Genomic DNA, 22362 nt, shown 5'->3' with positions numbered 1-22362 from the left:
CTCATTCATGACAATATACTATATTGTTTTTATAATTATCGATAAATATGACATGTATAATTGTTTATATATATATATATATATGTTTTGAAGGAAGTTAGATGGGCATGAAATTGGCCAACCAATATCTGAATGTGAAATAGAAAAGGTAGGTGGGACCGTGGGAGTTAGAGGGGCAGCACGTGAGGTTAGGTGTACTATTATTATTATTAAAAATAGAAAAATATTATTATTATTCCATCAAAAGCAAAAACATTTAATTTAATGATAAATATTTCAAAATATAGTAGCCAGTAGCCAGTCATTAGAAAATATTAATTAAGGTTAGGGTCTATAGATGTTGTTAGCCTTCCCTAATTAGAAATGGAATTCATGATTGTGATAATGTATATTTTGGGAAGTGTTATGTCCATAATTAAATTTGATAAATAACTTTCATAAATTGATGTTACACACTTAAATTGAGAATAATTTTAATAAATTTATAATAATTTTCTTTAAAATTATCAATAAATTTTCTCATTATTATAAATTATTGGTAATTTTAAATTTAATAATTAAATTTATTTATTTTTTAGTATATCCACGAGAAAACTCTTGCTTTACATTATCTCAAACCAAACTCCTTATTATATTATAAAAAAAAAAAATCACTCTCTATTCTTTTTTTAATTTTAAGAATTATATGTGCTTCAATCACACTCCCCAATTCTACTCTCAATTTGATTTCTTATTTTATTTATTTATTAATAAATTTCAATTCTAAATTTTTTACATTACTTATAATTTTTACTACTATGAAAATTTAATATTTATTTTCTAATTTAATAATAAATATTATTGTATTCAATTTTAATATTATTTAATATATTTTAAAAACAATTTACTAATATTTTTTTAAATAAAATTATTTAACAAATTTTTTGAATTAATTCCATAATAATAAATTTAAAATTTTAATATGTTAAAAATAATATTTCAATAACCTTCGATCTATTTTTCTCCCTCTTTTATCCGTTTGTCTCATCCTTTTATCGTGACTCTTTGTCTTTTTCGACCATGGGACTATTTTTTTTAGTCGTGTCCAATTGCCTGACTCAATAGTCGTTTTCAAAGTCAATAACAAATCAATTGCAACATGCTTCGTCATATTCGTCTTTTTTGACAGAGCTTTGTGCTTTGACAATGACAATTACAACTGCCACAATGACAGCGATAGCAATGGCCGGCAAGGGAAGAAAAGAGTTTTACCATTTGGATGGCAAGCAAAATCCTAAACGGCGAGCAAAACCCTAATGGCTAACTGGTTGGAGCTGCTTCTTTCCCTCCCCTCTCTAAATTCTGGATTAGCAGCGTTTGGAGACAGCCACAATCACAATCATTATTCAACAGAAAAAAAGCAAAGAGTGCAGAATGATCAGAAGATTCGAAAACCTCATATCCCAAGTGGAAATTGCAGAAAAAAACCCGTTAAGCCTAGCAATAATAATTCTTCACAGAAACTGTATCTTAATTCCAAATTCCAATGGTGACTACAGAGACAGATGATACAAAGAAACAACTCAACAGCCAGTGGTTAGAGCCTGGAATATATATATGAATTTGTAGAGATCCATGGAACCAGCTTCATTCAGCCTTAGATTAATGCCCCTCTTCTTCCTCACTTATGCATGCTTTGACATGAGCTGCCTGAACAGTTCTTCTGGAGCTTCTGAACCCGCACATCGATGGAACAAAAACGAATCAGTAAACAGCAGAAACCAAACCAGCACTGAGGCTATACATAGCTCGTAGTTAAGTTAACTAATTAACTTGCCTGGAAAACCGGTGAAGTTCTTGAATTGCTCAAACCCCTGCCGGATCAACATCTCTGTTCCGTACACAATTTTCTGTATTCCACACTCTCTAGCCTCCCTCAAGAGTCTGGTATCTTTCGGCGTGTAGATGGCATCGAACACTAGCTCGTAATGCTTAAGCGCTTCCTGCATTTCGCGTAGAGACAGTGAACAAACTGTCAAAAACTCCAAAAGAGGTGAAATTGTACTAAGAAATTTTAAGAGATGAACCTTGGAAATGGGGGTGGCATCAATATTGGGCTTCATGCCCACAGATGTGGCGTTTGCAAGAATCATTCTTTCTTCTGGATGGAAATGGTTTACTTCGTGAAGATGCAGAGCTTTCCCCCCTACCTTGGCAGCCAGATCTTTGGCTCGTTCTGCACTCACAAACGGAGCACAAATCAAAATAGTCACCATTAGCTTAACCACAGCAAGTCTGATTATTTAGCAAGAAATGAAGATCAACATATATGTATGCTGACTAGGGTACTACCAAATGTGCGATTCGCGACCACGACCCTTGCTCCTTTTTGCTGTGCGCCATAGGCAAGCGACTTGCCGGCACCTCCAGCCCCCAAGACAACAAACAGTCTGCCGGCTAAGGGTGAACCAGCAGAACTTGAACCATTCGACTCTGTAAAGATGGAGAAAGTGGACCATTTACATTTTTCTTGAATCATATTAGTTATAAGGGTCTTAATAATAAGATCATAGATAAAAATGATTGAAGAGTAAGAATTTATATAATCACTATTATACAATAGGATAAGAATATGACTTCTACCTCTCAGAACATCTTCAATAGCAGAAATTGCACCGATATAATCCGTGTTGTAAGCTTTTAAAGTCCCGTCTGGTCGTCTGACGATGTTGTTAACAGCCCCGATTTTCTGAAGAGAATTTCATTACAGATTCAAGTTCCGATCATCAGCTCCTATTTTCTCATCAAATCTCAGCAAGAATAATGCAAAGGCAAGATCAGATGTTACCTTGGCAGTTGGATCTATCTCATCCATGCACCCCATTGCAACTTCCTTGTGAGGAATCGTACAACTACATTCCAGATTCACAGCTTCTGAATACCGGCCTTAAACCCAAAACTCTGAATCTTAAACAACGGCGAAAAGAAAAAGGATAGAAGAATGTCCTTCATTACCTGAAACCGGCAAAATCAATGGATGTATAGGTGCTGAAGAATTTTTTGACATCATCCACCAGTAAATGAACATAAACGGAATCCAGTCCAACTTTCTTGAATGATTCATTGAACAAAAGTGGGCTTTTGCTGTGGCCAACTGGTTTCCCAATGATGCCATAAACCTTGGTATCTGGCCTTATAAGCCTGAAGTTGTACAGGTCCAGCAAATCTTTTGCAGTCGGCTGGCCGGGAGCCGTTATAGTCCCAGGCTCAAGTGCCCCATAAGTGAGATAGCCATTGAATTTGGGGGCTAGTAGCCGCGAAATTAGGCCCCTCTCGCCCATGGCAATGCCTATAACCGGAACCTACCAAACAAATTCCTCCGAGTTAGGGCCGACCAAGGAAACTGCAATAGCAAACCAAACCGCCAAATCATGACTTCCCCAGAAGCAATGATTGGTTGTGGTTTAGGATTTTAAGATGTTTGCTTGAGTTGTATTAGATGAAAAATACTAATTTGCTTTGTGCATTGATGTGTCGATTACAGTAAAAACTTGTTACTCTCTTATCTTTCTTTAAAGTTGGTAGTGTTGTTTGACTGACCTTCTTTTTACATTTCGATCATTTTTCAGATAATACACTGTTTCTTCTTCAATACAATACATGTGGCGATACAATTTTTAAACTACCATCCCAAATCACTAAAACTATTATTTATTTTGTTGTGTCATGGGCTTTGTCCATTAAAAATGACCCAAAAAAATGGCCAAAAGCCCAAAATATTTTTTTAAGTTATAAGGCGTAAATTTTCCACGCGAGGCTGATTTCATACAAATGAGCAAACTAAATAATTCTGACATGTAAATTTTTTTTCAAAAAGATAAATAATTATTTATAAGAAATTATATCTCAAAAAAAGGGATAAGATAAAATTTATCTATAAAAGATAGACGTCATCCATAATAATCTTAATTTCAGCTAGATTAGGAAAAATCAAAATAAACATTATCTGTAAGAATTTTAATTCTAGCAAGATTAGGAAAAATCAAAATAAATGTTATCTACAATAATTTTAATTCATAATTAATTAAGATTATTCTATATCTCTCTATAAATAAGTAGATACTCATTCTTGAAAGTATACATCTCTAATAGGGGCGGATGTAGGAGGGTCATGGGATTGAGTTATATTAATATTTAGTTGGAGTTGGGCTGTCTAGGCTTTTATATATATATATATATATATTACTATTTAGTTGGGGCTGGCACGAGTTAGCTGCCCTTACATCTGCCCCTGGTCTTTAATATTGATTTCAATACAGTCTTTATTATTTTTAATGTCTGACTTAAATATCGAAGTATTTATGCGAGGATCTTTCCGCATCTTCTAATTATTTCTTTCTTGTAAGCTTAAGTGGTTTAACTAGAGGTGTCAAAAGGGTCGGGCTTTGGCCCGACCCGTTTCTGTTCAAAAGGGGCCGGGCCGAGCCCATAAGGCCCTTATGGGCCAATCAGTTAGGCCCTTATTCATTTTTTTTTAATTTTGTTATTCTTTAATAATTATTGATATTGGATACTAAAAAATTTAATTTCGCAATATATATAAATAATAACCATCAATTTATTTAAAATTTTTAAGTTAAATTTTTTATATATTTAAATTATAAGTAAACATTCTCCTTTTTATATGTACATTATTTTTCATATCAATTCACAAGAAAATTTATAAGGCATATAGAATTTTGAAATATAAAATGATGAAATAATATTTAAAACTTAAGAATTAAGATGAAAAATATTTTAAAAAGAAAAAAAATTGATTTTTATATATGCATTATTTTGATATTTATATATATATATTATATGTATTATTTTTAAAAAAATTATTTAAAAAAAAAGAAAAAAAAGGTCGGGCCCACCGGGCTCGACTTGCTAGGCCCTGTAGGCTAAGGGCCCAGCCCGACCCTCTAGCCCACGGGCTGGCCCAGCCCGACCTGACCCCCTGTAGGGGGGCCGTGGGCCGAGCCGGGCCCTATCCATGGCAAAAGGGCTCAGGCCGGCCCAGCCCTTTTAAAAAGCCCGTGGGCCGACTCGAGTTGGGTCGGGCCGATCCTTTTGACATTTCTAGGTTTGACGATGATGTTCTCCAATCAAATAAATTCATTATTGTATCTCCGCAACGAGATATTTAAATGGCCTCAATCACAAAGTGGCAAACAGCCTACAAACTACAGCGTTTTAATTTGAAAAACATCTCACAAATAATTGATGTTCGTATAGACTTACCTGAGAGTGGACGGTGATCTGGAAAATGCGGGCGACATCGGTGATGTCTAAGGCAGTGGTTGCAATCTTGACAACATCGGCGCCGGTGGATTGAATTCTGGCGACAAGATCGCCGATGGCCTCGGTAGGAGGGGTATCGTCGAAGTTGTGGGAGGATACAATCACTTTGAACTTGTCTGGCTTCTTCCCCATAATTGAACGATTGAACTCATGAGCAACCTGCAATTAATTAATTAATGATTAACTTCTTCCTAATTAACTAACTACTCATCATCACTTAATTATATATATATATATATATAATTAACCTTAAGCTCGACGTCGATGTAATCAGCTCCTAATTCCATGGCCAAACGAAGAGCATCCTGTCTACTCTTCTCATCCCCTTCATATTGACCTCCTTCCCATATTGGCCTGAAACATTATGTTACGTTATCAAATTGACAGGTGTAGTTTATGACCTCCCCATGACACAATGAACAGCCTTGTTGGTACAAGGATCTCGTAATACTAAATTGAAGTTACGTTATCAAATTGTAAAGTTTAATGTGTACCTGCAAGTGACAACAGTGGGCAGAGGTGACTGTCGTACAAGAACGGGAAGATGCAGCGACGGAGTGAGCTGCCGGAGGCAGTCCAGTCTGATCTCAACGACGTCGGCGCCGATCTCCTTGGCCGTTTTCATCTGCGCCAGCATTAGCTCCACGCTGCCCCCCGTCACCGGCGTGCACAGCAGACTCCCGTTCGTCCTACCACCGCCCCCCGGCGACGAGATTCCGGCAGGCATAACACTCGAACCGAAAGCCGCCATCAGCTAGCTTGCTGTATCTCCGCCCGCCCGCCCGCCCGTACGTCTTCCCGAGCACTTAGCTAGCAAGCTTATTCATTTACGACTGATAATGAGCAACGGCTCTAGTTAAATTTGGCGCGGGCTAAATAGCATCGAGTGTGAATGTTAGTTAGGCGGGTAGGTCAAGGAGAATATGGTCCAGAAAATATAACGCCGATTATCGCATATTACAATTCAATTATTATACAATATTATTATATTAAGAAAAATAAACTTTATTTTAATAATATTATAATCTTAATATATGTAATATATAATTAAAATGTGATATTATGTCTATACGACATAATATTTTAACTTAAATTAAATATTGATTAATTATTAATGAATAAGTTAGGTCTAGGCTGCCCCTACTGCTTGCTAGCAATTTGGGAGCCTTATTAGGTGCTCATGCGCCAAGGCATCAGCCTTACCAACCCTCCCTACTGTACCAAGAAAGTTAGTTCATTTGATAAGGTAAGTCTTTTTATTTCTTGGGCAGTCTTGGGTCCAAGAATTAGACCGATTAAATTACATAAAATGATAAATAAATTTTATATTAAGGTATAAAAAGATTATTAAATTTTAATTTATAATTAAATGATTATTAAATTTTAATTTTATAATTATCATCAATTGTTATTAAAAAAAATTAATAGATGTTAACGTGGTTAATAATAATGTAGACAGTTAAAAAATATAAATAATTACTAAATTTTGTATAAAAATATAAAAAAATCACTAAATTTTAAATTAAAATACAAAAATATTAACATTTTCTTAGTCTCTTTGAACGACAATCGATGATAATTATAAAATTATATATTAAATTAAAATTAAATAATATTTTAACTACAAATTGAAGTTTAATGACATTTTATGAAATTTACCCAATTAATCCATTCATTTTTCTTCCTTTTCCTTGGCCATGCAAAACCCATACACAAATGAAAATGGTATTTGCACACTTTTATGATGTTTGTGTATTAAAATATTATATTTATATCACATTAATATAAATATATAAGGATTAAGTTACTTGTTGTGAAAGTTCCAGAGAATAGTTTATCCAAATTTTTTAAATTTATTTTTGAATTAAAATTTTCACCTGCCCAATTTCAAAATCACTCTCTTTCTCTCTCTTAAAATCATCATCTCTCAAATTCATTCTATCTCTTCCCCACTCTCTTTCTCAAATCCACTCCCGCAGGTTGCAGCGTCCACCGTCACCCCACCACCGCAATAGCATCGTCGTCGCCCCCCGTCGCGAGCACCACTATTCGTCGTCGTCTCTTCCTCTGTCATCACCTTTTACCACGAGCACCACGGTCGCCCCCCACCGCTATTGCCCCCAATTGGTCACCTTTACTCGCTGGCCCCCCAACCCTTTCGCCTACTATCGCCCCAGCTATAGTTGTTTGCTCCCACTGGGTCGCCCCCCGATGAGTCACACATACATTTATATATATCTTTTTTTTTTTCTACTTTAGTTTTCTATTTGCTTTGTTGTTTTTTTTTTTTTTTTATCTATTTGCTTTGTTTTTTTGATGTGCTGTGATGATGATGATTTAGTTGTGAAAATGGAAAATAAAAAAAATTATTTAATTGTGTGAGGAGTTTGGAGTTCGAGCTCATAAAATATCAAGTTTATATGATATGGTTGTGAAACAAAATTTATCCACTAGGAAATGTAGTCGGAATGATTGAAGACGATGTTGAGGAAGAAGACGAGAATGTGCAAATATTACTTTGTTTGTAATTATTTTAATTCTTGTAATTTTGAAAATGAAAAATTTGTTATTTGAGTGTAAATTTAGTGTTTGAAAAATTAGAATTTATGTAATTAATTTTATATTATGAAATTTATGTACTATAATTAATTTTATATTATGCAATATACTTAAAAAATTATAGTTGAGAGAATAAGCAAAATGCACTACATTATTTGTAAACTTGCAACCTCAATTGTTACCTGACCAAAATTAATATATGGGCCTTTTTCATTGGTCATTTTTTTTTCATAAAAAATGATCATTTTTCGCCCAAATTCTAATTTTTGGAGTGTTTGATTAGCCAAATTTTTCATGAAAATTATTTTTCATATTGTAGTCATGTGACCATCAATTCCCACTTTCATTGAAATTGATTTTTCCATGGGGAGGTTGATTTTATTTTCCATGAAAATGGAAAACTCACCTGCCACACAGCTGCTTCCTCTTCCACCACCACCCACCAACGGAGAATAGTGAAGATCAGCCATCGGCAGTTGCAACAACCATCGGCGGTTGTGACGGTGACGAGCAGCGAAGATGGCAGTGGCGGCGATGGTCGCTGCAATCGGCAATGGCAGTGATAGGGGGAGGCAGGGAATAGAAGTAGGTTTGGGAGGGAGGGAGGAAAGAGAGAGAGATGGGTAGGGAAGATGGCCACTGCCACTGGCAATGGCGACGAAAGGGGAGGCAGGGAAGAGGAGAAGTGGGTTTGGGAGGAAGAGAGGAGGAGGGAGAGAGAGAGAGATGGGCAGTGAAGATGGCAGCAACAACTATAGCCATTGCAACTGACGATAGGTAGCGAATATGGTAGTGACGACGATGGCTGCTGCAACCGGTGATGGAGGGAAGTAAGGAGGAGAAGTGGGTTTGGGAGGGATGGGAGAGAGAGAAAAGAGAGATAGGGGAGGCAGAAAGGAGACGTACTAAGTTTGGGAAGAAAATTCTATATAAAATAAAAGTGTAATCAAACATCAAAAATTAAAAAGTATGTTAATTTATAAGTTGAAAATTAAATCAATCAAACACTCTTAATTAATAATTTTTATGTAAATAATTTTTAAACAATTGAATTATTTAGATTTTTTTTTTTTCTATATAAGTTCTATACTTGCAATCAAACACTAAGAGTATTTTTTTTTCTTTTATTTTAGTTTCATCAGGCGATGCATCCAATTTCTGCCCTCCTATGGCGTCACAAGCATTAATCCTTTAAGTGTGGTTGAGTATATCTAACATAAGGATATTATATTTCATGTCAAAGGCTTTCAGTTGAAAATGCCAGATCAAGTTAACTATTAGGCCACTAGAACCAAATAAATTCCTGAAATCTCAGAAATAAACTACTGACGTGATATTAGATTGTAAAAATATCTAATCAAATTAGCCAATCCAACAGTCAAAAACATAAAAAAGAACGAAGTCAAAAAGTTACTCATCCACTGGAAAGTTTAAAATTAAATCTATGGAGATACGATCATTGAATTTTGCATCTCGAGTATGTCTCTGATCATCGGAAACCACGAGTCTTGGTGATCGACCACGATGTTTTTGCGTTTTTCAGTGTTAGTCAAAAATTAAAAATTAAATCTACGAAATTAAAAATTAAGAACACTCTTTTAAATTTCATGTATTGTAACTTAGATTACATAATATAAATTTAATTTCATTACATAAAATCTCATAAATGATCATTTTTAAAATATATTACATAATATAAAATTAATTATATTACATAAATTTCACACTATAAAATTAATTTCTTAAATTCTAATTTTTCAAGAACTGAATTTACACTCAAATAACAAATTTTTCATTTTTATAACCAAATTATCATCATCACCACAAAAAAATAATAGAAGAAAATAGAAAAGCTGAAGTAGAAAAAAGAAGAAGATATAAATCTATAAATGTATGTGTGGGGGTGACCCAACGCGAGGGTGGGGGGCGACCGTGGCAGGGTGCGAGCAACGATGAGGGGTTGGCGGTAGTGCTCTTGGCAAGGGGTGATGGCAGAGAGAGGGGTAACGGTGGACGGCGCTATTCGCAACCAAGAGGGGCGACATCGGACAATGGTACTCGCGACGGGGGCAATGGCAAACCGTGCTCAACTGGATGGAGGAGAGGGTGTGACGACAATGCTCATCGCGGTGGCAGGGCAAGATGACGAACGCTGCAATCTGTGGGGGTAGGTTTGAGAGATAGAGTGGTTTTGAGAGAGAGAGAATGGGTTTGAGAGAGTGGTTTTAAGAGTGGGGGAGAAATAGAGTTGATTTGAGACAAAGTCGTTTGGGGGGGGGGGGGGGGGGTTGAAAATGGGCAGGTGGAATGAAAATTTTAATTCAAAAGTAAATTTAAAAAATTTCGATAAACTTCTCTGAAGCTTTCGCGACAAGTAGCTTAATCCAACATATAATACATCAATACACGAATATTATTAAAAATGTCACAAATAAGTGTCCAAATAACCTTTTCAGAAGTATGTTCAATCCAATAACCCAAAAACGCAAACCATAATGACATCCCAGCTGCAGTAATGGCATTGCATTAACAAAAAGAAATTGATCAATTTTCTGTGATTAGGAAGAGAACATAGCATCATCATTATTTCAAACATGGCTGCGTTCAAAGACTCCACCCCAGAATAAGGGATTTACTTACCACACCTAAATTACAACATTTCAGTTTCACCCCTCCAAGCAATGTCAATTCCAAACTGATCACTCCTCATCTTCAGTTTGTTCTTTCAATTGCTACACTCTCAATCAACCAATGCAAAAGAAATCAATTTCAGATCAGAAAAAACAGTTGGGAATCAATTTAGAACCACCCTTACATGATTCGCATCAAAACTTCTCTAAAATTGTACTGCGCATGAAGTCTTCAGGTGCTGCAAAACAGGAAAACAACATGAATCCAATTGTCTTAGAAATTAAGGATGATCATGATACTTCCCAAAAATCAAAATTCTTGATCAACGGAGGAACAACATCACCATTTTTGTTCAATAAGATACCAAAGTGGATGATTGATTCAATACTAGAAACAATCGCAGGAAATCCTTTGATAACACATATTCCTACTATATTAATAGGGCATCTCTGGTGGGTAGCTAGGATTATTGCAGCCAAAAAAATTAAGCCTTCTGCTCCAAAGCAACTGATTAGCATTGACAGCATATTTTCTAAACTGAATTTTGACTTGCTAACTGTGGCACAATAGTCTGTAGAGCCTGGTCCCATAGAACTTTACACGTTCCTTTAGGCTAAATAAGAAAGCCCTTCAAGCTAAAAAATTCGGATACAAGTCAATTGAAATGTTCTCTAATAGTACACTATTGATAGTTCCTGTTGAAACTTAGTCAATGTCTAGGAAGCCTTCAAACATACTTTCATAAGAACCTAAAGTGTCGATTTGACATGGAAGCTTCGAGTAGTAAAAGATATGACTAGTTTAAGTACATAGCTGACTAATATCACGCCACACATAAACAACATATCAAGCCTTTCTCATGTCACATACCAAGTTACAAACAACAAATGCACTTGAAAAACATTAATTGGACAATGATATTCCATAAAAGGGTTCTGTTAAACAACCCTTTTTAGGTTGTTTTTCTCTTTTATGTCTATTGGTTTTCTTTTCTCTTTTCATCACTTGGGTGAATTTCACGATCACTTCTAGAAGCTAATTAACAAGCATACATGCATGTGTGTATTTTTATTTTTTTCTTATGAGTATTTCTGTTGGGAGAACATAATTGATGTTTGAGAGAACAGTTTCTAATACTTAAAACAGCTATAAAAGAATTTAAACAAGTTTTATGCCTATAATATACAATAACAATAATCATAATGTTCGACCCCACTATTAATTCTCTCCTTACCCATCTACATCTTTTATAGAAGAAGATACCTTTTCCACCAGTGAAGAGGTTGAACTGGCCGACAGCCTGACGGAGGAACATTTCTACTCCACTGACTATGATGGCTCCCGCAGTCTCAGCTTCTATTAACAGTGTGGTTTTTATAGGTGTGTAAACAGCATCAAAGACAAGTTTGTAATCACCCAAGGTCGCCTAAACATGAAATACAAGGTGTTAACACATTGACAACTTAAGGATGTTTTGTTCAAATGCAATTAGAGAGAGACTTTAGCCACAGGAATTCGATCAGTATTTGGATGCATTCCTAATGGTGTCGCATTGGCAAGGATTGCATCTTTCTCTGGCCGGAATCTCTCTAGGGCATCAAAAGGCTGAACTTCACCAGAGACAACCATCGCAAGAGATTTTGCTCTGTCTTTGATACAGAAGAATTACGGTTAGAAGGAAGACCTTGTATCCTCTCTAATATTATCTCTCTAGTTCATCAGGTCACCAACCACAGCATGAAGCATCTGGGAATTAGAATACTGCCCATACATAATGGCAAGGGTGGGAGAGAAATAATATCAAGAATGATTATAGAGATTGAAGCCCAATGGCGCCTCGTGCCAAAATGTGCTCCAAGCTGATTGGCAACCTGATGAACTGGAGGGTCCCATTGGAGGGAGGAGCTTAAGAACTGGAACAAAATCTCAAATACTTCCAGAATAATAGAGAATATATTATAATAATTCTTACTATAGCAGTTTTTAAAATCTCATACCAAAGTCAATATCAAAAATGACAACCCGTGCTCCCCTGCATTTAGCACCAAATGCTAGTGCTCTTCCAGCACCTCCAGCTCCTACTAGTACAAACTGTTTTCCAGTGAGAGGAGATGGGATCAATGCCTCCCCATTAGTGGATCCCCATACTGTGAAATTTCAAATGCAGTTCAGTTAATTGATTATCCAATCAAAGAACTCAATCAGACTTGCAAAAGATGAAGACGATTTTACTTCACATCAAATTCATGGGCAATTTTCAAGGTATTTCTATTATGCAACAATGACATGGTCTCAAACGTTAACCTAGAAATTATCCTCAAGAACGAGAAAATCAATGTTTCTATTGCATATTGAAGTTTTTTATTCTCCAAGAAAATATGTATTGGTATAGAACATCTGATTGGTTAGAGAACTATGGTGTCAGCCTCAATACCTTTGAGAGCATCCTCAATTGCTGTTATAGAAGCCTCACAATCTGAATTGTAACCAACCAACTTCCCATCAGTGTGGCGCCTTATAATAGTATTAACAGCACCTATAGACTGATGAAGCAAAGCATGAGACCATTGATTAAAGTTGCAAGATATAAACATTATACATGTGGAATTTACAACTGTGACTTCATAATTCATATAAACTATAGTTATAGATTACAGGTTGAACAAGTGGACCCCACTGATATTCCCATGGAACATGGCAAAGTTCTCGACAAACAAAGGAAATCTACTCCAATCCTAATATTTTTTCTTGGTAACACTTTTAGTTGAGTGGTAGTTATGTACACCAAGAATTCAGTCATTCTTCTCCCAAAGAAATGATGAATGATCAATATGGCATGATGTCAACCCTTGAGAGATTAGGACAGGCACCCATCATATGGTGGCAGCAGCCCACAATGACAATGCCAGCTAAATTACTAAATGTACATCTCTTGCTTCCTCTAAACGTAAATTACTAAACGTACATCAGTGGGGTTTATATGTGGACTTAAACATTGCATTGATGTTACAAATCTTAGGATTGCTGTTTTTGAATGCATCAAAGCTTTAAATTGAGAACAAAAACAGAATATTGAGAGGACCTGAGCAAGTGGATGGACTTCATCACAAAATTGAATAACAGCTTCCTTGTACGGAAATCCTACACTACATTAGCATGAAAAAAAGAAATGAAAAAATCAGAGTAACCTACAAAGTGTATATGTACTAGATTTGATGAAAATGAAAGTGGAAACACAATTGTTAGCATGAAAAGAAAAATGAAAAACTCAGAATAACCTACAAAATATATATGTACTTCTACATTTGATGAAAGTGAAAACCAAGACACAATGTACATACTTCTACAATTTAAAAGCTAAACATGAATATCTCATGTAAAATAAAACTTAAAGAATAGACTAGTGCAAGTAGATTCTACGTCAGACGGGCTCTTCTAAATGATCAATTCCAAAGTGGGGCGTTTGGAACTTGGATGTGTATGAGATATTTCTGGAACATCTAATTTGAAATGTAATCAGTAACTATGCCATTTCATTTAAGTTTACTGCTTGACTATACATAAAACTCTTTCATGTAAAATAGAGCACATTTGATCCTAATAACTTTGTTATGGGGCAATCATAAATTGTTCCGTGAGATGGACAATAAATTTTCTAGGCTTATTCTACTGGGATTAAACCAAAATCAGGAAGCAAGGGTATCATTAGTATGCTAATAAAGTAAAATATTTGGTTTTTTCTGCTACATCAGTAAAGTATTTTGTTGTCCATATAAGATATGATTTATTATTGAGTGTCATAAAATAAGAAGAAGAGTACCATAGTATGTCAATAATGTGGTGGCAGGGTATACAAAGGGAGGATGTATTCAGAAATAATTCTTCTGAAAAAACTAAAATCACATCCTTCAACTGAAGAATCAAGTGCTTCTTCTGAAAATAAGAATGTGCACCAAACAAATACTTAGGCCTATGCACATAAACTTTTTGCCGCAGCGCTATCAGCTATAATTTGAATGAGATGATTTTTCCAGGTTGTTTGCATATATGGGTGGATATGTGAATGATGCGCCCGTGTACAGTCAGTGGGTGTGTGTGTGTGTGAGAGAGAGAGAGAGAGAGCATAGTATTTGTAATCCTAATCCTAATAAAAGTAATACAAACATATAACTGATAGAAGGCAGTTGAAAGTAGCCTAAAAGTAGATATTCTAGTTAGTCTTACATAAGATACCTCTCAAGTTATGAGTAATGACTGTTCTTATTCTGACAGAGCAAGAATTTATAAGCTCCAATAGACTTACCTGAAACCTGCAAAGTGGGGACTAGAGTACACATTAAAAAACTCTTTGAGATCATCTATTAGCATTGGGACATAAATTCCATTGTAACCCACATGTCTGAAGGTAGGATTATGCAAAAGAGGACCCTTGCTGTGGCTCACTGGCTTTGAGATCAGCCCAAAAACTAAAGTCTCTTGATTTATATACTGTACTCCATATGTGTATCGAAGACTGCCCAATGTAGGAAGACCAGGTACTGGATTTCCTTCAATAGATCCGTATACTAAGAAACTACCAAATTTGGGCCCCAATATTTGACTTATAAGACCTCTATCCCCTTTAGAGTATGCAATTAGTGGGATCTGCAGAATGTATAAAGGAAGTGTCTTGTCAAAAACAAAAGATGAACAAATAATATTCAATTAGAAAATCAAAACCATCCCCTCATCTATACTCAGAAATCACATAGGTTATAGAGTTTAATCTGCCAACAGATCCAGTCTCTTTTTCCATTTTATTTTGAGGTGCAGTCCTCATTGTTATAATTCACACTTCTTACTCCAATGCATCCTTTATGTGAACCATTAGTATTGTTCATCCTGTTTACAGATATTGTTTTCATTTCATTCCTGTCAAAACATGGTATACTAGAACAAGTGGCAAAAAAATCACAATTTCCATCTATGAACACAATACCTGACAATGTGAAAGCAAATGAAAAATTCTTGATATTTCTGCAATGCTACTTGAATTCAAGACGATTTTGACAATATCTGCACCAGTTGATTGCATGCGTGAAACAAGTTGGCTGAGATCTTCTTCTGAAGGAGTCATATCATCCAAATAATATGATACAATTATTTTACTACGCCTATGCTGGTTCTGCTTGTGTTCTTCAATGAGATCTGAAGCAACCTAAATTAACACATAAGACCATAAAAATTTAACCATCAAGTAGGGGCTGGATTAGCATGGTTCCTATATGCTATGAATGAATTCAAGCATGAAACAAAAGCATATTAGCAAGAGAGAGTGTAACCAAAATTCTTGGACTGAAAAGAACACCCTAATGCCTCTGTCATTCCGTCTCTAATGACAAACTGACATTTTTTTTCTTTGTTAATTGATGATTTTGCTATGTTATTTAGCTTGTAAACTCTCAAATGAATGACTAAAGGCTAATTAACAAACATTAACACCTTTAATATTTGAAAGTTATTGTCATGCAGTATAAACATATCGGAGAACAAGCACACAATCAGTTTCGTTTTACTTGTGCAAGCATGTTTACTTGCACCTGCTTACTTGTTTTTTACCAGTTAAAACAAAGAAGGCAACAGTTTTTCAAATTATATGTACATCAAAGTTGACAATGTTTTGATTTAATTTTGACAAACTTAACCATGATAAGGATACAAAAGATTGTATAATCAGCGTTGCTCTTCATCAACTCTATAGTCTTTTTCACCAACTGGATATAAAATTTCAAATTTTGGCAAGGAAAAAATGGCAATGATGATAGTCAACAAAAGGATGTTCAAGAAAAGAAAGAAAGAAAGAAAAACAATGTGATATGCAACACCATAATACTAGGGAGCTAATAGATATGACTAACTACCATCCGCTGTGATAGCTCTTTGACAGAAAGAATTATAACCCTGAGTGTAAAGCATTTTGAAAACTATTTCTCTAAAAACCACGTCTATCAAAGGGTAAGCACCATATTTCATAATTATGGCATTAGAATGCTCCCCAGTCTTACTTATTGTTGTACATTTTGGTGTTTCAGCATTATGGTCTCCAGCTATCAGTTATTGCTCTAAAACAACATATCAGGACTTAATTCCATTAAGTGGGTTGGCTAGGTTATTGATCTACAATAGAAGAAAAAATTAAGTCTAGAGATGAAAATGGAAAATAATTTGATTATTCTATGAAATTCAATAAAAATCTAGTTTCTGATCCCACACATGGTAAAGAAAACATTGCAGGGGTTTTCCATTTTTCAACCCTAGGACAGAGCGCCTTAGTTTCCATAAACTACTTTTCCCATGAATGATTTAATATCAAATACAAATACCTTGAGCTCCAATTCCACAAAATCTGCTCCCAATTCTTTAGCCAAACAGAGTGCATCCAACTGCATATTTTGATCAACCTCATTCTGACAACCTTCCCCTTTTGGCCTAGCAGAAACTAAATAAGTAAATCAGAGCAAATGTGGCCAAATAGAAATTGAACATTTAAATTCTATACTGGACAGTCACAGTTTGCTTTCAACAAGATAAAGGTCAGCTTGTTGGCTGACCATTTGTCTTGAACATAAGAAGCAACTTACACTAATATAATATTAGATATAGCAGGACAAATTATTAGAGATATACCATATAAAAGAATCTTAACACTTGCTTTTACAGTAAATCCAACAATCAGTTTTCTGCAGATCCAATAAGAAAAAAAAGAAAGCTCTATCTTTTTCCATGTAAACCTTTAGTTTTCTTGTCTAGATTAGTTTGCTTATCTATTAAAGCTTTGGAAGCAGGAGGAATGGTGATGTTACTGAAAATAAAAAAGAATGCTAAGATTTTTTGTTGCAAGCAAACACATGGTAGGTACAGAAATAATATACTGTGGAATATGTGTCATGTTATAAATAACATTATAGCCAGCAGAAAGCATAACAGACCTGTAAGATTGAGATCAATCAAAAGAACTACTTCCTCTCCGATTACAAGCTTTCTTAAGGAAAATTATTGAGATCAAGCTAAGGCTAAGTGGAGGTATTTTGCTGAAAAGAATGCAATCTAGGGAGAGGCTATAGTTGCTTCCTCAGGGTCCAAACCTCCCTAGGGGCAAACTCACACACAGACTTATGTGTGCTTACCTGATGGCATGGTCTGTAAGCTAATTCCTCATACTTGTGAGTTCCCCACCCCCAGCCCCCAAAGAAAAAAGAAAAAGGTTCGATAACCAAGTAAAGTACGGGCATCCTTCTTGTGCTTAACATGGAAAAACCAGTAAGTGTCAAAATGACGTCAGTTATATTGAACATATACTAGGGAGGAGGGGAAAGTTGCAAAAATAGGATTTTCGGTATTAAACTTTTGAAAAATAGGACACTTTACAAATCTATGCAAAACTAGGACTTTTGAATGTGTATTGGACAAAAAAAACTCTCGCTTTTCAGTTAGCTCTTTCCTTGTTCTTCTTTTTCAATGGTGCTTCTTCTTCCTCACTAATTAATTTGTTGAAAAGATTTTCAAAGTCTGCTACACAATAGCTGTGGATCTTGTTTTCTCCGCCTAAGTTGCTATTCTATTCTATTTTTTTTATTCTTTTTCAATGGTGCTTATTCTTCCTCGCTGATTAATTTGTTGAAAAAAATTTCAAAGTCAGCCACACACAGCGACTACATCTTGTTTTCTTCGCTGGAGCTACTATTCTGTTCAATTTTTTTTTTTATTTCTTTTCAATAGCGCTTCTTCTTCCTCGCTAATTAATTTGCTGAAAAAATTTTCAAAGTCTGCCACACATAGTGGTTGTGCATCTTGCTTTCTTTGCCTAAGCTGTTATTCTATTCTATTCCATTTTTTGATTTCTTTACTTTCTGCAAGTTCTCCATCAAACAAGCACAAAAGTTGTTCAAATATATCAATTGCAGATATCAGTTTTAGATATCGATTATAGATATCTATTGTAGATATTGGTTGTTGATAGATATTAGTGCAAAGATATCCGTTGTTGATATTGGTTCAAAGATATTGGTGCAAAGATATCAGTTCAAATATATTGGTGGTTGATAGATATCAGTTTAAAGATATCGGTGCAAATATATCGTTTCAAATATATCAGTTGATTAAATATATATCAATAATAACAAAAATTGCACATAAATCTTTGGACCGATATCTACATCAGATATCTACAATCGATATCTAAAACTGATATATTTGGACAATTTTTGTGCTTGTTTGATAAAAAATTTGCAGAAGATTAAGAAATAAAAAAAATAGAATATAATAGCAGCTTAGGCGGAAAAAGCAGGACGTACAACCGCTGTATGTGGCGGACATTGAAAATCTTCCTAACAAATTAATCAGTGAGGAAGAAGAAGGGTCATTGAAAAAGAATAAAAAAAATAGAATATAATAGCAGCTTAGGTGGAGAAAGCAAAACACACACACAATCACTTTGTGGGGCGAACTTTAAAAATCTTCTCAACAAATTAATCGGTGGGGAAGAAGAAACGCCATTGAAAAAGAATAAAAAAAATAAATAGAATAGCAACTTAGGCGAAGAAAGCAAGATGCACAATCGCTATGGCCTGTGTGTGGCGATTTTTGAAAATCTTCTCAGCAAATTAATCAACGAGGAAGAAGAAGTGTCATTGAAAATGTAAGGCCCAACTTTTGGGCCTTATTTAGGCCCAAGAAGAGAACTTAAGCCCATAAGACCATATAAAAGCCTTAGGGCTCCAGCTTCCCCCCCGCCCCCCCTCTCCTTCTTCCTTCTCGTTCCAACAAGCGCTCTCTCTCTCTCTCTCAATCGATTTTGGGCAATCTAACCGTTGGATCCTAAATCCGACCACATTTTCACCGTGAAATTGACCTCAATCTACAACAAGGTAAGCCTTTTATTTTCATTAGCTTTACTTTTAGTTCAGATTTGTGAGAGGTGTATGTATATGCATGTGGGTGTGTTGGCCGAAACTTTGAACCTAGATCTAGAAAGATCTAGCCGTTGGATCTTGTTGGTTTTCGGGTATGTTAGTCAATGGGATTAGAGGTGTGAATGGCTACCTCGGATCACCGGAAAAACGTCGGCTGCGATGGCCGGTGGCGACTAGCAATGTGCGTTGTAATCTGGCCGAAAATTAAAAATTAGATCTACGAAGATCTAGCTGTTAGATCTTGATGGTTTTTGGATATGTTGGTTTATGAGGGTAAGGGAGTCGAGTGGTGGTCTCGGATCGCCGAAAAATGTGGCCGGCGGCGTAAACAGCTTATTTTTAAATCTGGCCAGAAATTTAAAAACCAGATCTACGGAAATCCAGCCGTTAGATCTAACTCATTTTTGTATATATTGACCTTCGTTGCTAGGCGTTTCTAATGGTAGGTTATGTTCGTCAAAATATTCGGCCGGCGGTGGTCGGAAGTGGACGCTGGGAATGGCCAGTGGTGAACGTCGACGACGGCAGCCATGGGGCTGGCCTAGGTTGTTTTATTTTGGGGCTTTCGGCCGTTGGAGCAACATTTGAGTCGGTCCAAATCTTAGGAGATTTAAATTTTATATTTTATTTAATTCTTATGAGAATTGATAATTTTGTTAGGTGATTTTGGCGCGCCCCAGCTGAGAGGCGTTTGAGGGAATCCTGCATCTTCAATAATACTGTGAGTGAGTAAATTGTATTATGGTGATAATTGTTGCATTCATATCTCTTATTATTCGGTTATTCCATATATCTTATTCATGATCTTGTTCTTTAATTGCATACAGAAAATTGAAATCCATATTGTCTGTTGTGCACATATTGACACTTGTGATATATTGCATATGACATTTGTTAATATTAAATGATGGTATGAAATGTGTATTAAATGGAGTAACAGCTAGAACCCTATATGCTAGCTATAGTAAATGTTAGCCGTTGGTGCACCACGTATATGTATTAGGGTGAGAGTGGGTCCGCCCTTACTTGGCGAGAGTGGTTTCGCCGAAGCAAATCTCGTGGGTGAGAGTCATTCCGCCCCAAGAGAATGGAATATGTGAACTTTGGTTCTAGATGGTTAACTCATATATGCGCATGTTTATTTGTCATCTCCTATATTGTTGTAAATACTATTAAGCATAGCATAGTATGATGATCAATCATTGGATGCATTGATTGTACATTTCCCCCATTATAATGCTTCTTACTCCTTACTGAGCCAGTGTCAGGCTTACCCCTCAATATTTCAGATTTTGTAGGTTGACATCACTTTTGACGATAGGAGTTGTGGTAAACGATTTTACTACATTTACTCTAGTCACGCTCTGGCTACAACACATGCATCTCATCTCACGGGTTGAGTATAAGGAAATTGATGTTTCTTTCGTATGTAAAATGAGAAATTTTGAATATTGTAAGCATGTAATAGATTATAGCCCGGTGGATACTTCAATATCAATTAATGGAAATGTACTTATTTTGTAATATATATGAGATTGTTAAATGTTTGAAAAATTATGTGTATTGTAAGGTTTACTATTCCCTATTGGAGTTTGTGGCTTCTAAGGGGATGGTGTCGGTCACGGCCTCGGATTTTGGGTCGTGACAGAAAAAGAAGAACAAGTAGAGAGCTAACTGAAAAGTATGGATATTTTTGTCCAATACACGTTCAAAAATCCTAGTTTTGCAAAAAAAATTGAAGTGTCCTATTTTTCCAAAGTTTAGTACCGAAAGTCCTATTTTTGCAAATTTCCCAAGAAGGAGCCACCAACGTAAGTGGAATAGGTTGACTTAACCAGCACTGGGACACTTCAAACTTCTCTTTCTTCTTCCTCCTTTATTTCCAAGCCCATCTTCAGTATGAAATTTGCCACGTTAACGCATTTCCATCTTGTAATTCTTGTTTCAAGCCATTTCTTGCACACAAACACCCCCCCCCCCCCCCCCCGGCGGAGTGCTAAAAAGAAGTAAAGCTGTCCAAAAACAGCGAAGATGAGCCCGGCACGCACCGATACACGGCGGCGACTGGGAGTGGCTTACTGTCGAGGAGAATCTGAAGGTGTTGACGAGGGCGGAAATCCTTCAAACAATCGAGCCTGATCTCCACCAAATCTGCGCCTTGTGCCTTTGCCTCATACATATCGGTCACCATGTGCTCAACAGATTGACTTACCAATTGAGCACAAATCATTGTTGAGTTCCTCGGCATCCCAGTAGCAGCCATTTGTTTGCACGAAGATTGATGGTGAGAACAGAAACAAAGAATCCAATTCCAACCTTGCTCTCAGAATTCGAGCTTGATGGGAAAATCAATCATGGAAGATTCTCAGGGTTGGAATTAAAATCGCAAATCTCATCCGAATGAGGGGATAAAAAAATGATCAGAAGATCGAACAGCAACCACGTATGGTGATTTGGGTTAGTAGTGGTTGTCGGTTAATTTAACATAGACTTTAAACTTTAAAAATCTAATTATTTATTTATTAAATTTAAATTATTATTACCTATTTATTAAATTTTGTTCAATATCAATCACTCATTATAGCTTATAAATGAAAAATGTTGACATAACTAATAGGATTCAAAAAAAATTAACAAACACTTGTTGAATTTTAAAAATATAATTATTTATTCATTAAATTTTATATTATTATTATCTGTTTAGTGAACTTTACTCAATAATAACTATCTATCACCTGTTACATTACAATTTGATATTGCAAATGAAAAATACTCATCTAATAGAATCTAAAGTAGTTGAATTAAATCTTTATTTTTGACTAATTTAACTCTGCCAGTGACGATTGTCATCGACCCTCTCGTCACTTTGTCGCTGGTGCCTCACCATTGCCTCACCTCT

At 35.6% G+C, this 22362-nt stretch overlaps 2 protein-coding genes across 5 annotated transcripts; both read right to left on the bottom strand.

Annotated features, from left to right (window-relative positions):
* Positions 1 to 1489: 1489 nt before the first annotated feature.
* Positions 1490 to 6152, bottom strand: LOC127801114 (bifunctional 3-dehydroquinate dehydratase/shikimate dehydrogenase, chloroplastic-like). Its single transcript, XM_052335974.1, has 10 exons — positions 5817 to 6152; positions 5571 to 5676; positions 5263 to 5481; positions 2995 to 3341; positions 2828 to 2891; positions 2623 to 2728; positions 2332 to 2472; positions 2067 to 2215; positions 1817 to 1982; positions 1490 to 1711 (listed from the first exon to the last, which is right to left on the bottom strand). Exons 1-10 carry the CDS (start codon positions 6071 to 6073, stop codon positions 1665 to 1667), a joined length of 1602 nt encoding a protein of 533 aa, XP_052191934.1. The 5' UTR covers positions 6074 to 6152; the 3' UTR covers positions 1490 to 1664.
* Positions 6153 to 10310: 4158 nt separating this feature from the next.
* On the bottom strand, positions 10311 to 21915 carry LOC127802772 (bifunctional 3-dehydroquinate dehydratase/shikimate dehydrogenase, chloroplastic-like). 4 transcript variants are annotated; one of them, XM_052338790.1, is made up of 11 exons: positions 21512 to 21915; positions 16875 to 16980; positions 15491 to 15709; positions 14816 to 15156; positions 13595 to 13658; positions 12947 to 13055; positions 12510 to 12659; positions 12013 to 12161; positions 11776 to 11938; positions 10694 to 10750; positions 10312 to 10615 (listed from the first exon to the last, which is right to left on the bottom strand). In XM_052338790.1, exons 1-10 carry the CDS (start codon positions 21724 to 21726, stop codon positions 10707 to 10709), a joined length of 1560 nt encoding a protein of 519 aa, XP_052194750.1. In that variant the 5' UTR covers positions 21727 to 21915; the 3' UTR covers positions 10312 to 10615; positions 10694 to 10706. The 4 variants fall into 4 exon arrangements, with proteins under 4 accessions (XP_052194751.1, XP_052194750.1, XP_052194748.1 ...); XM_052338789.1 differs by having other exon boundaries at positions 10314 to 10613; positions 10697 to 10750; XM_052338791.1 differs by having other exon boundaries at positions 10311 to 10750; positions 16875 to 16990; positions 21512 to 21659.
* Positions 21916 to 22362: the final 447 nt, after the last annotated feature.

The sequence above is a fragment of the Diospyros lotus genome, chromosome 5 (genome assembly GCF_014633365.1).
Source record: "Diospyros lotus cultivar Yz01 chromosome 5, ASM1463336v1, whole genome shotgun sequence".
Classification (NCBI taxonomy): Eukaryota; Viridiplantae; Streptophyta; class Magnoliopsida; order Ericales; family Ebenaceae; genus Diospyros; species Diospyros lotus.
Note: the sequence above shows the minus strand (reverse complement) of the source record. Positions and strands in the feature narration are given on the sequence as shown.

What these genes read in the sequence shown, in the direction of transcription:
- LOC127801114 (XM_052335974.1), bottom strand. Translation starts at nt 6,073, where the DNA reads ATGGCGGCTTTCGGTTCGAGTGTTATGCCTGCCGGAATCTCGTCGCCG. An exon ending in AGATCACCGTCCACTCTCAG is followed by an intron (nt 3,342 to 5,262) that starts GTAAGTCTATAC and finishes TTTGTTTGGTAG; the next exon opens with GTTCCGGTTATAGGCATTGC. An exon ending in AGATAGATCCAACTGCCAAG is followed by an intron (nt 2,729 to 2,827) that starts GTAACATCTGAT and finishes AATTCTCTTCAG; the next exon opens with AAAATCGGGGCTGTTAACAA.
- LOC127802772 (XM_052338790.1), bottom strand. Translation starts at nt 21,726, where the DNA reads ATGGCTGCTACTGGGATGCCGAGGAACTCAACAATGATTTGTGCTCAA. An exon ending in AATTGAGGATGCTCTCAAAG is followed by an intron (nt 12,660 to 12,946) that starts GTATTGAGGCTG and finishes GAAATTTCACAG; the next exon opens with TATGGGGATCCACTAATGGG. An exon ending in ATCGAATTCCTGTGGCTAAA is followed by an intron (nt 11,939 to 12,012) that starts GTCTCTCTCTAA and finishes TTTCATGTTTAG; the next exon opens with GCGACCTTGGGTGATTACAA.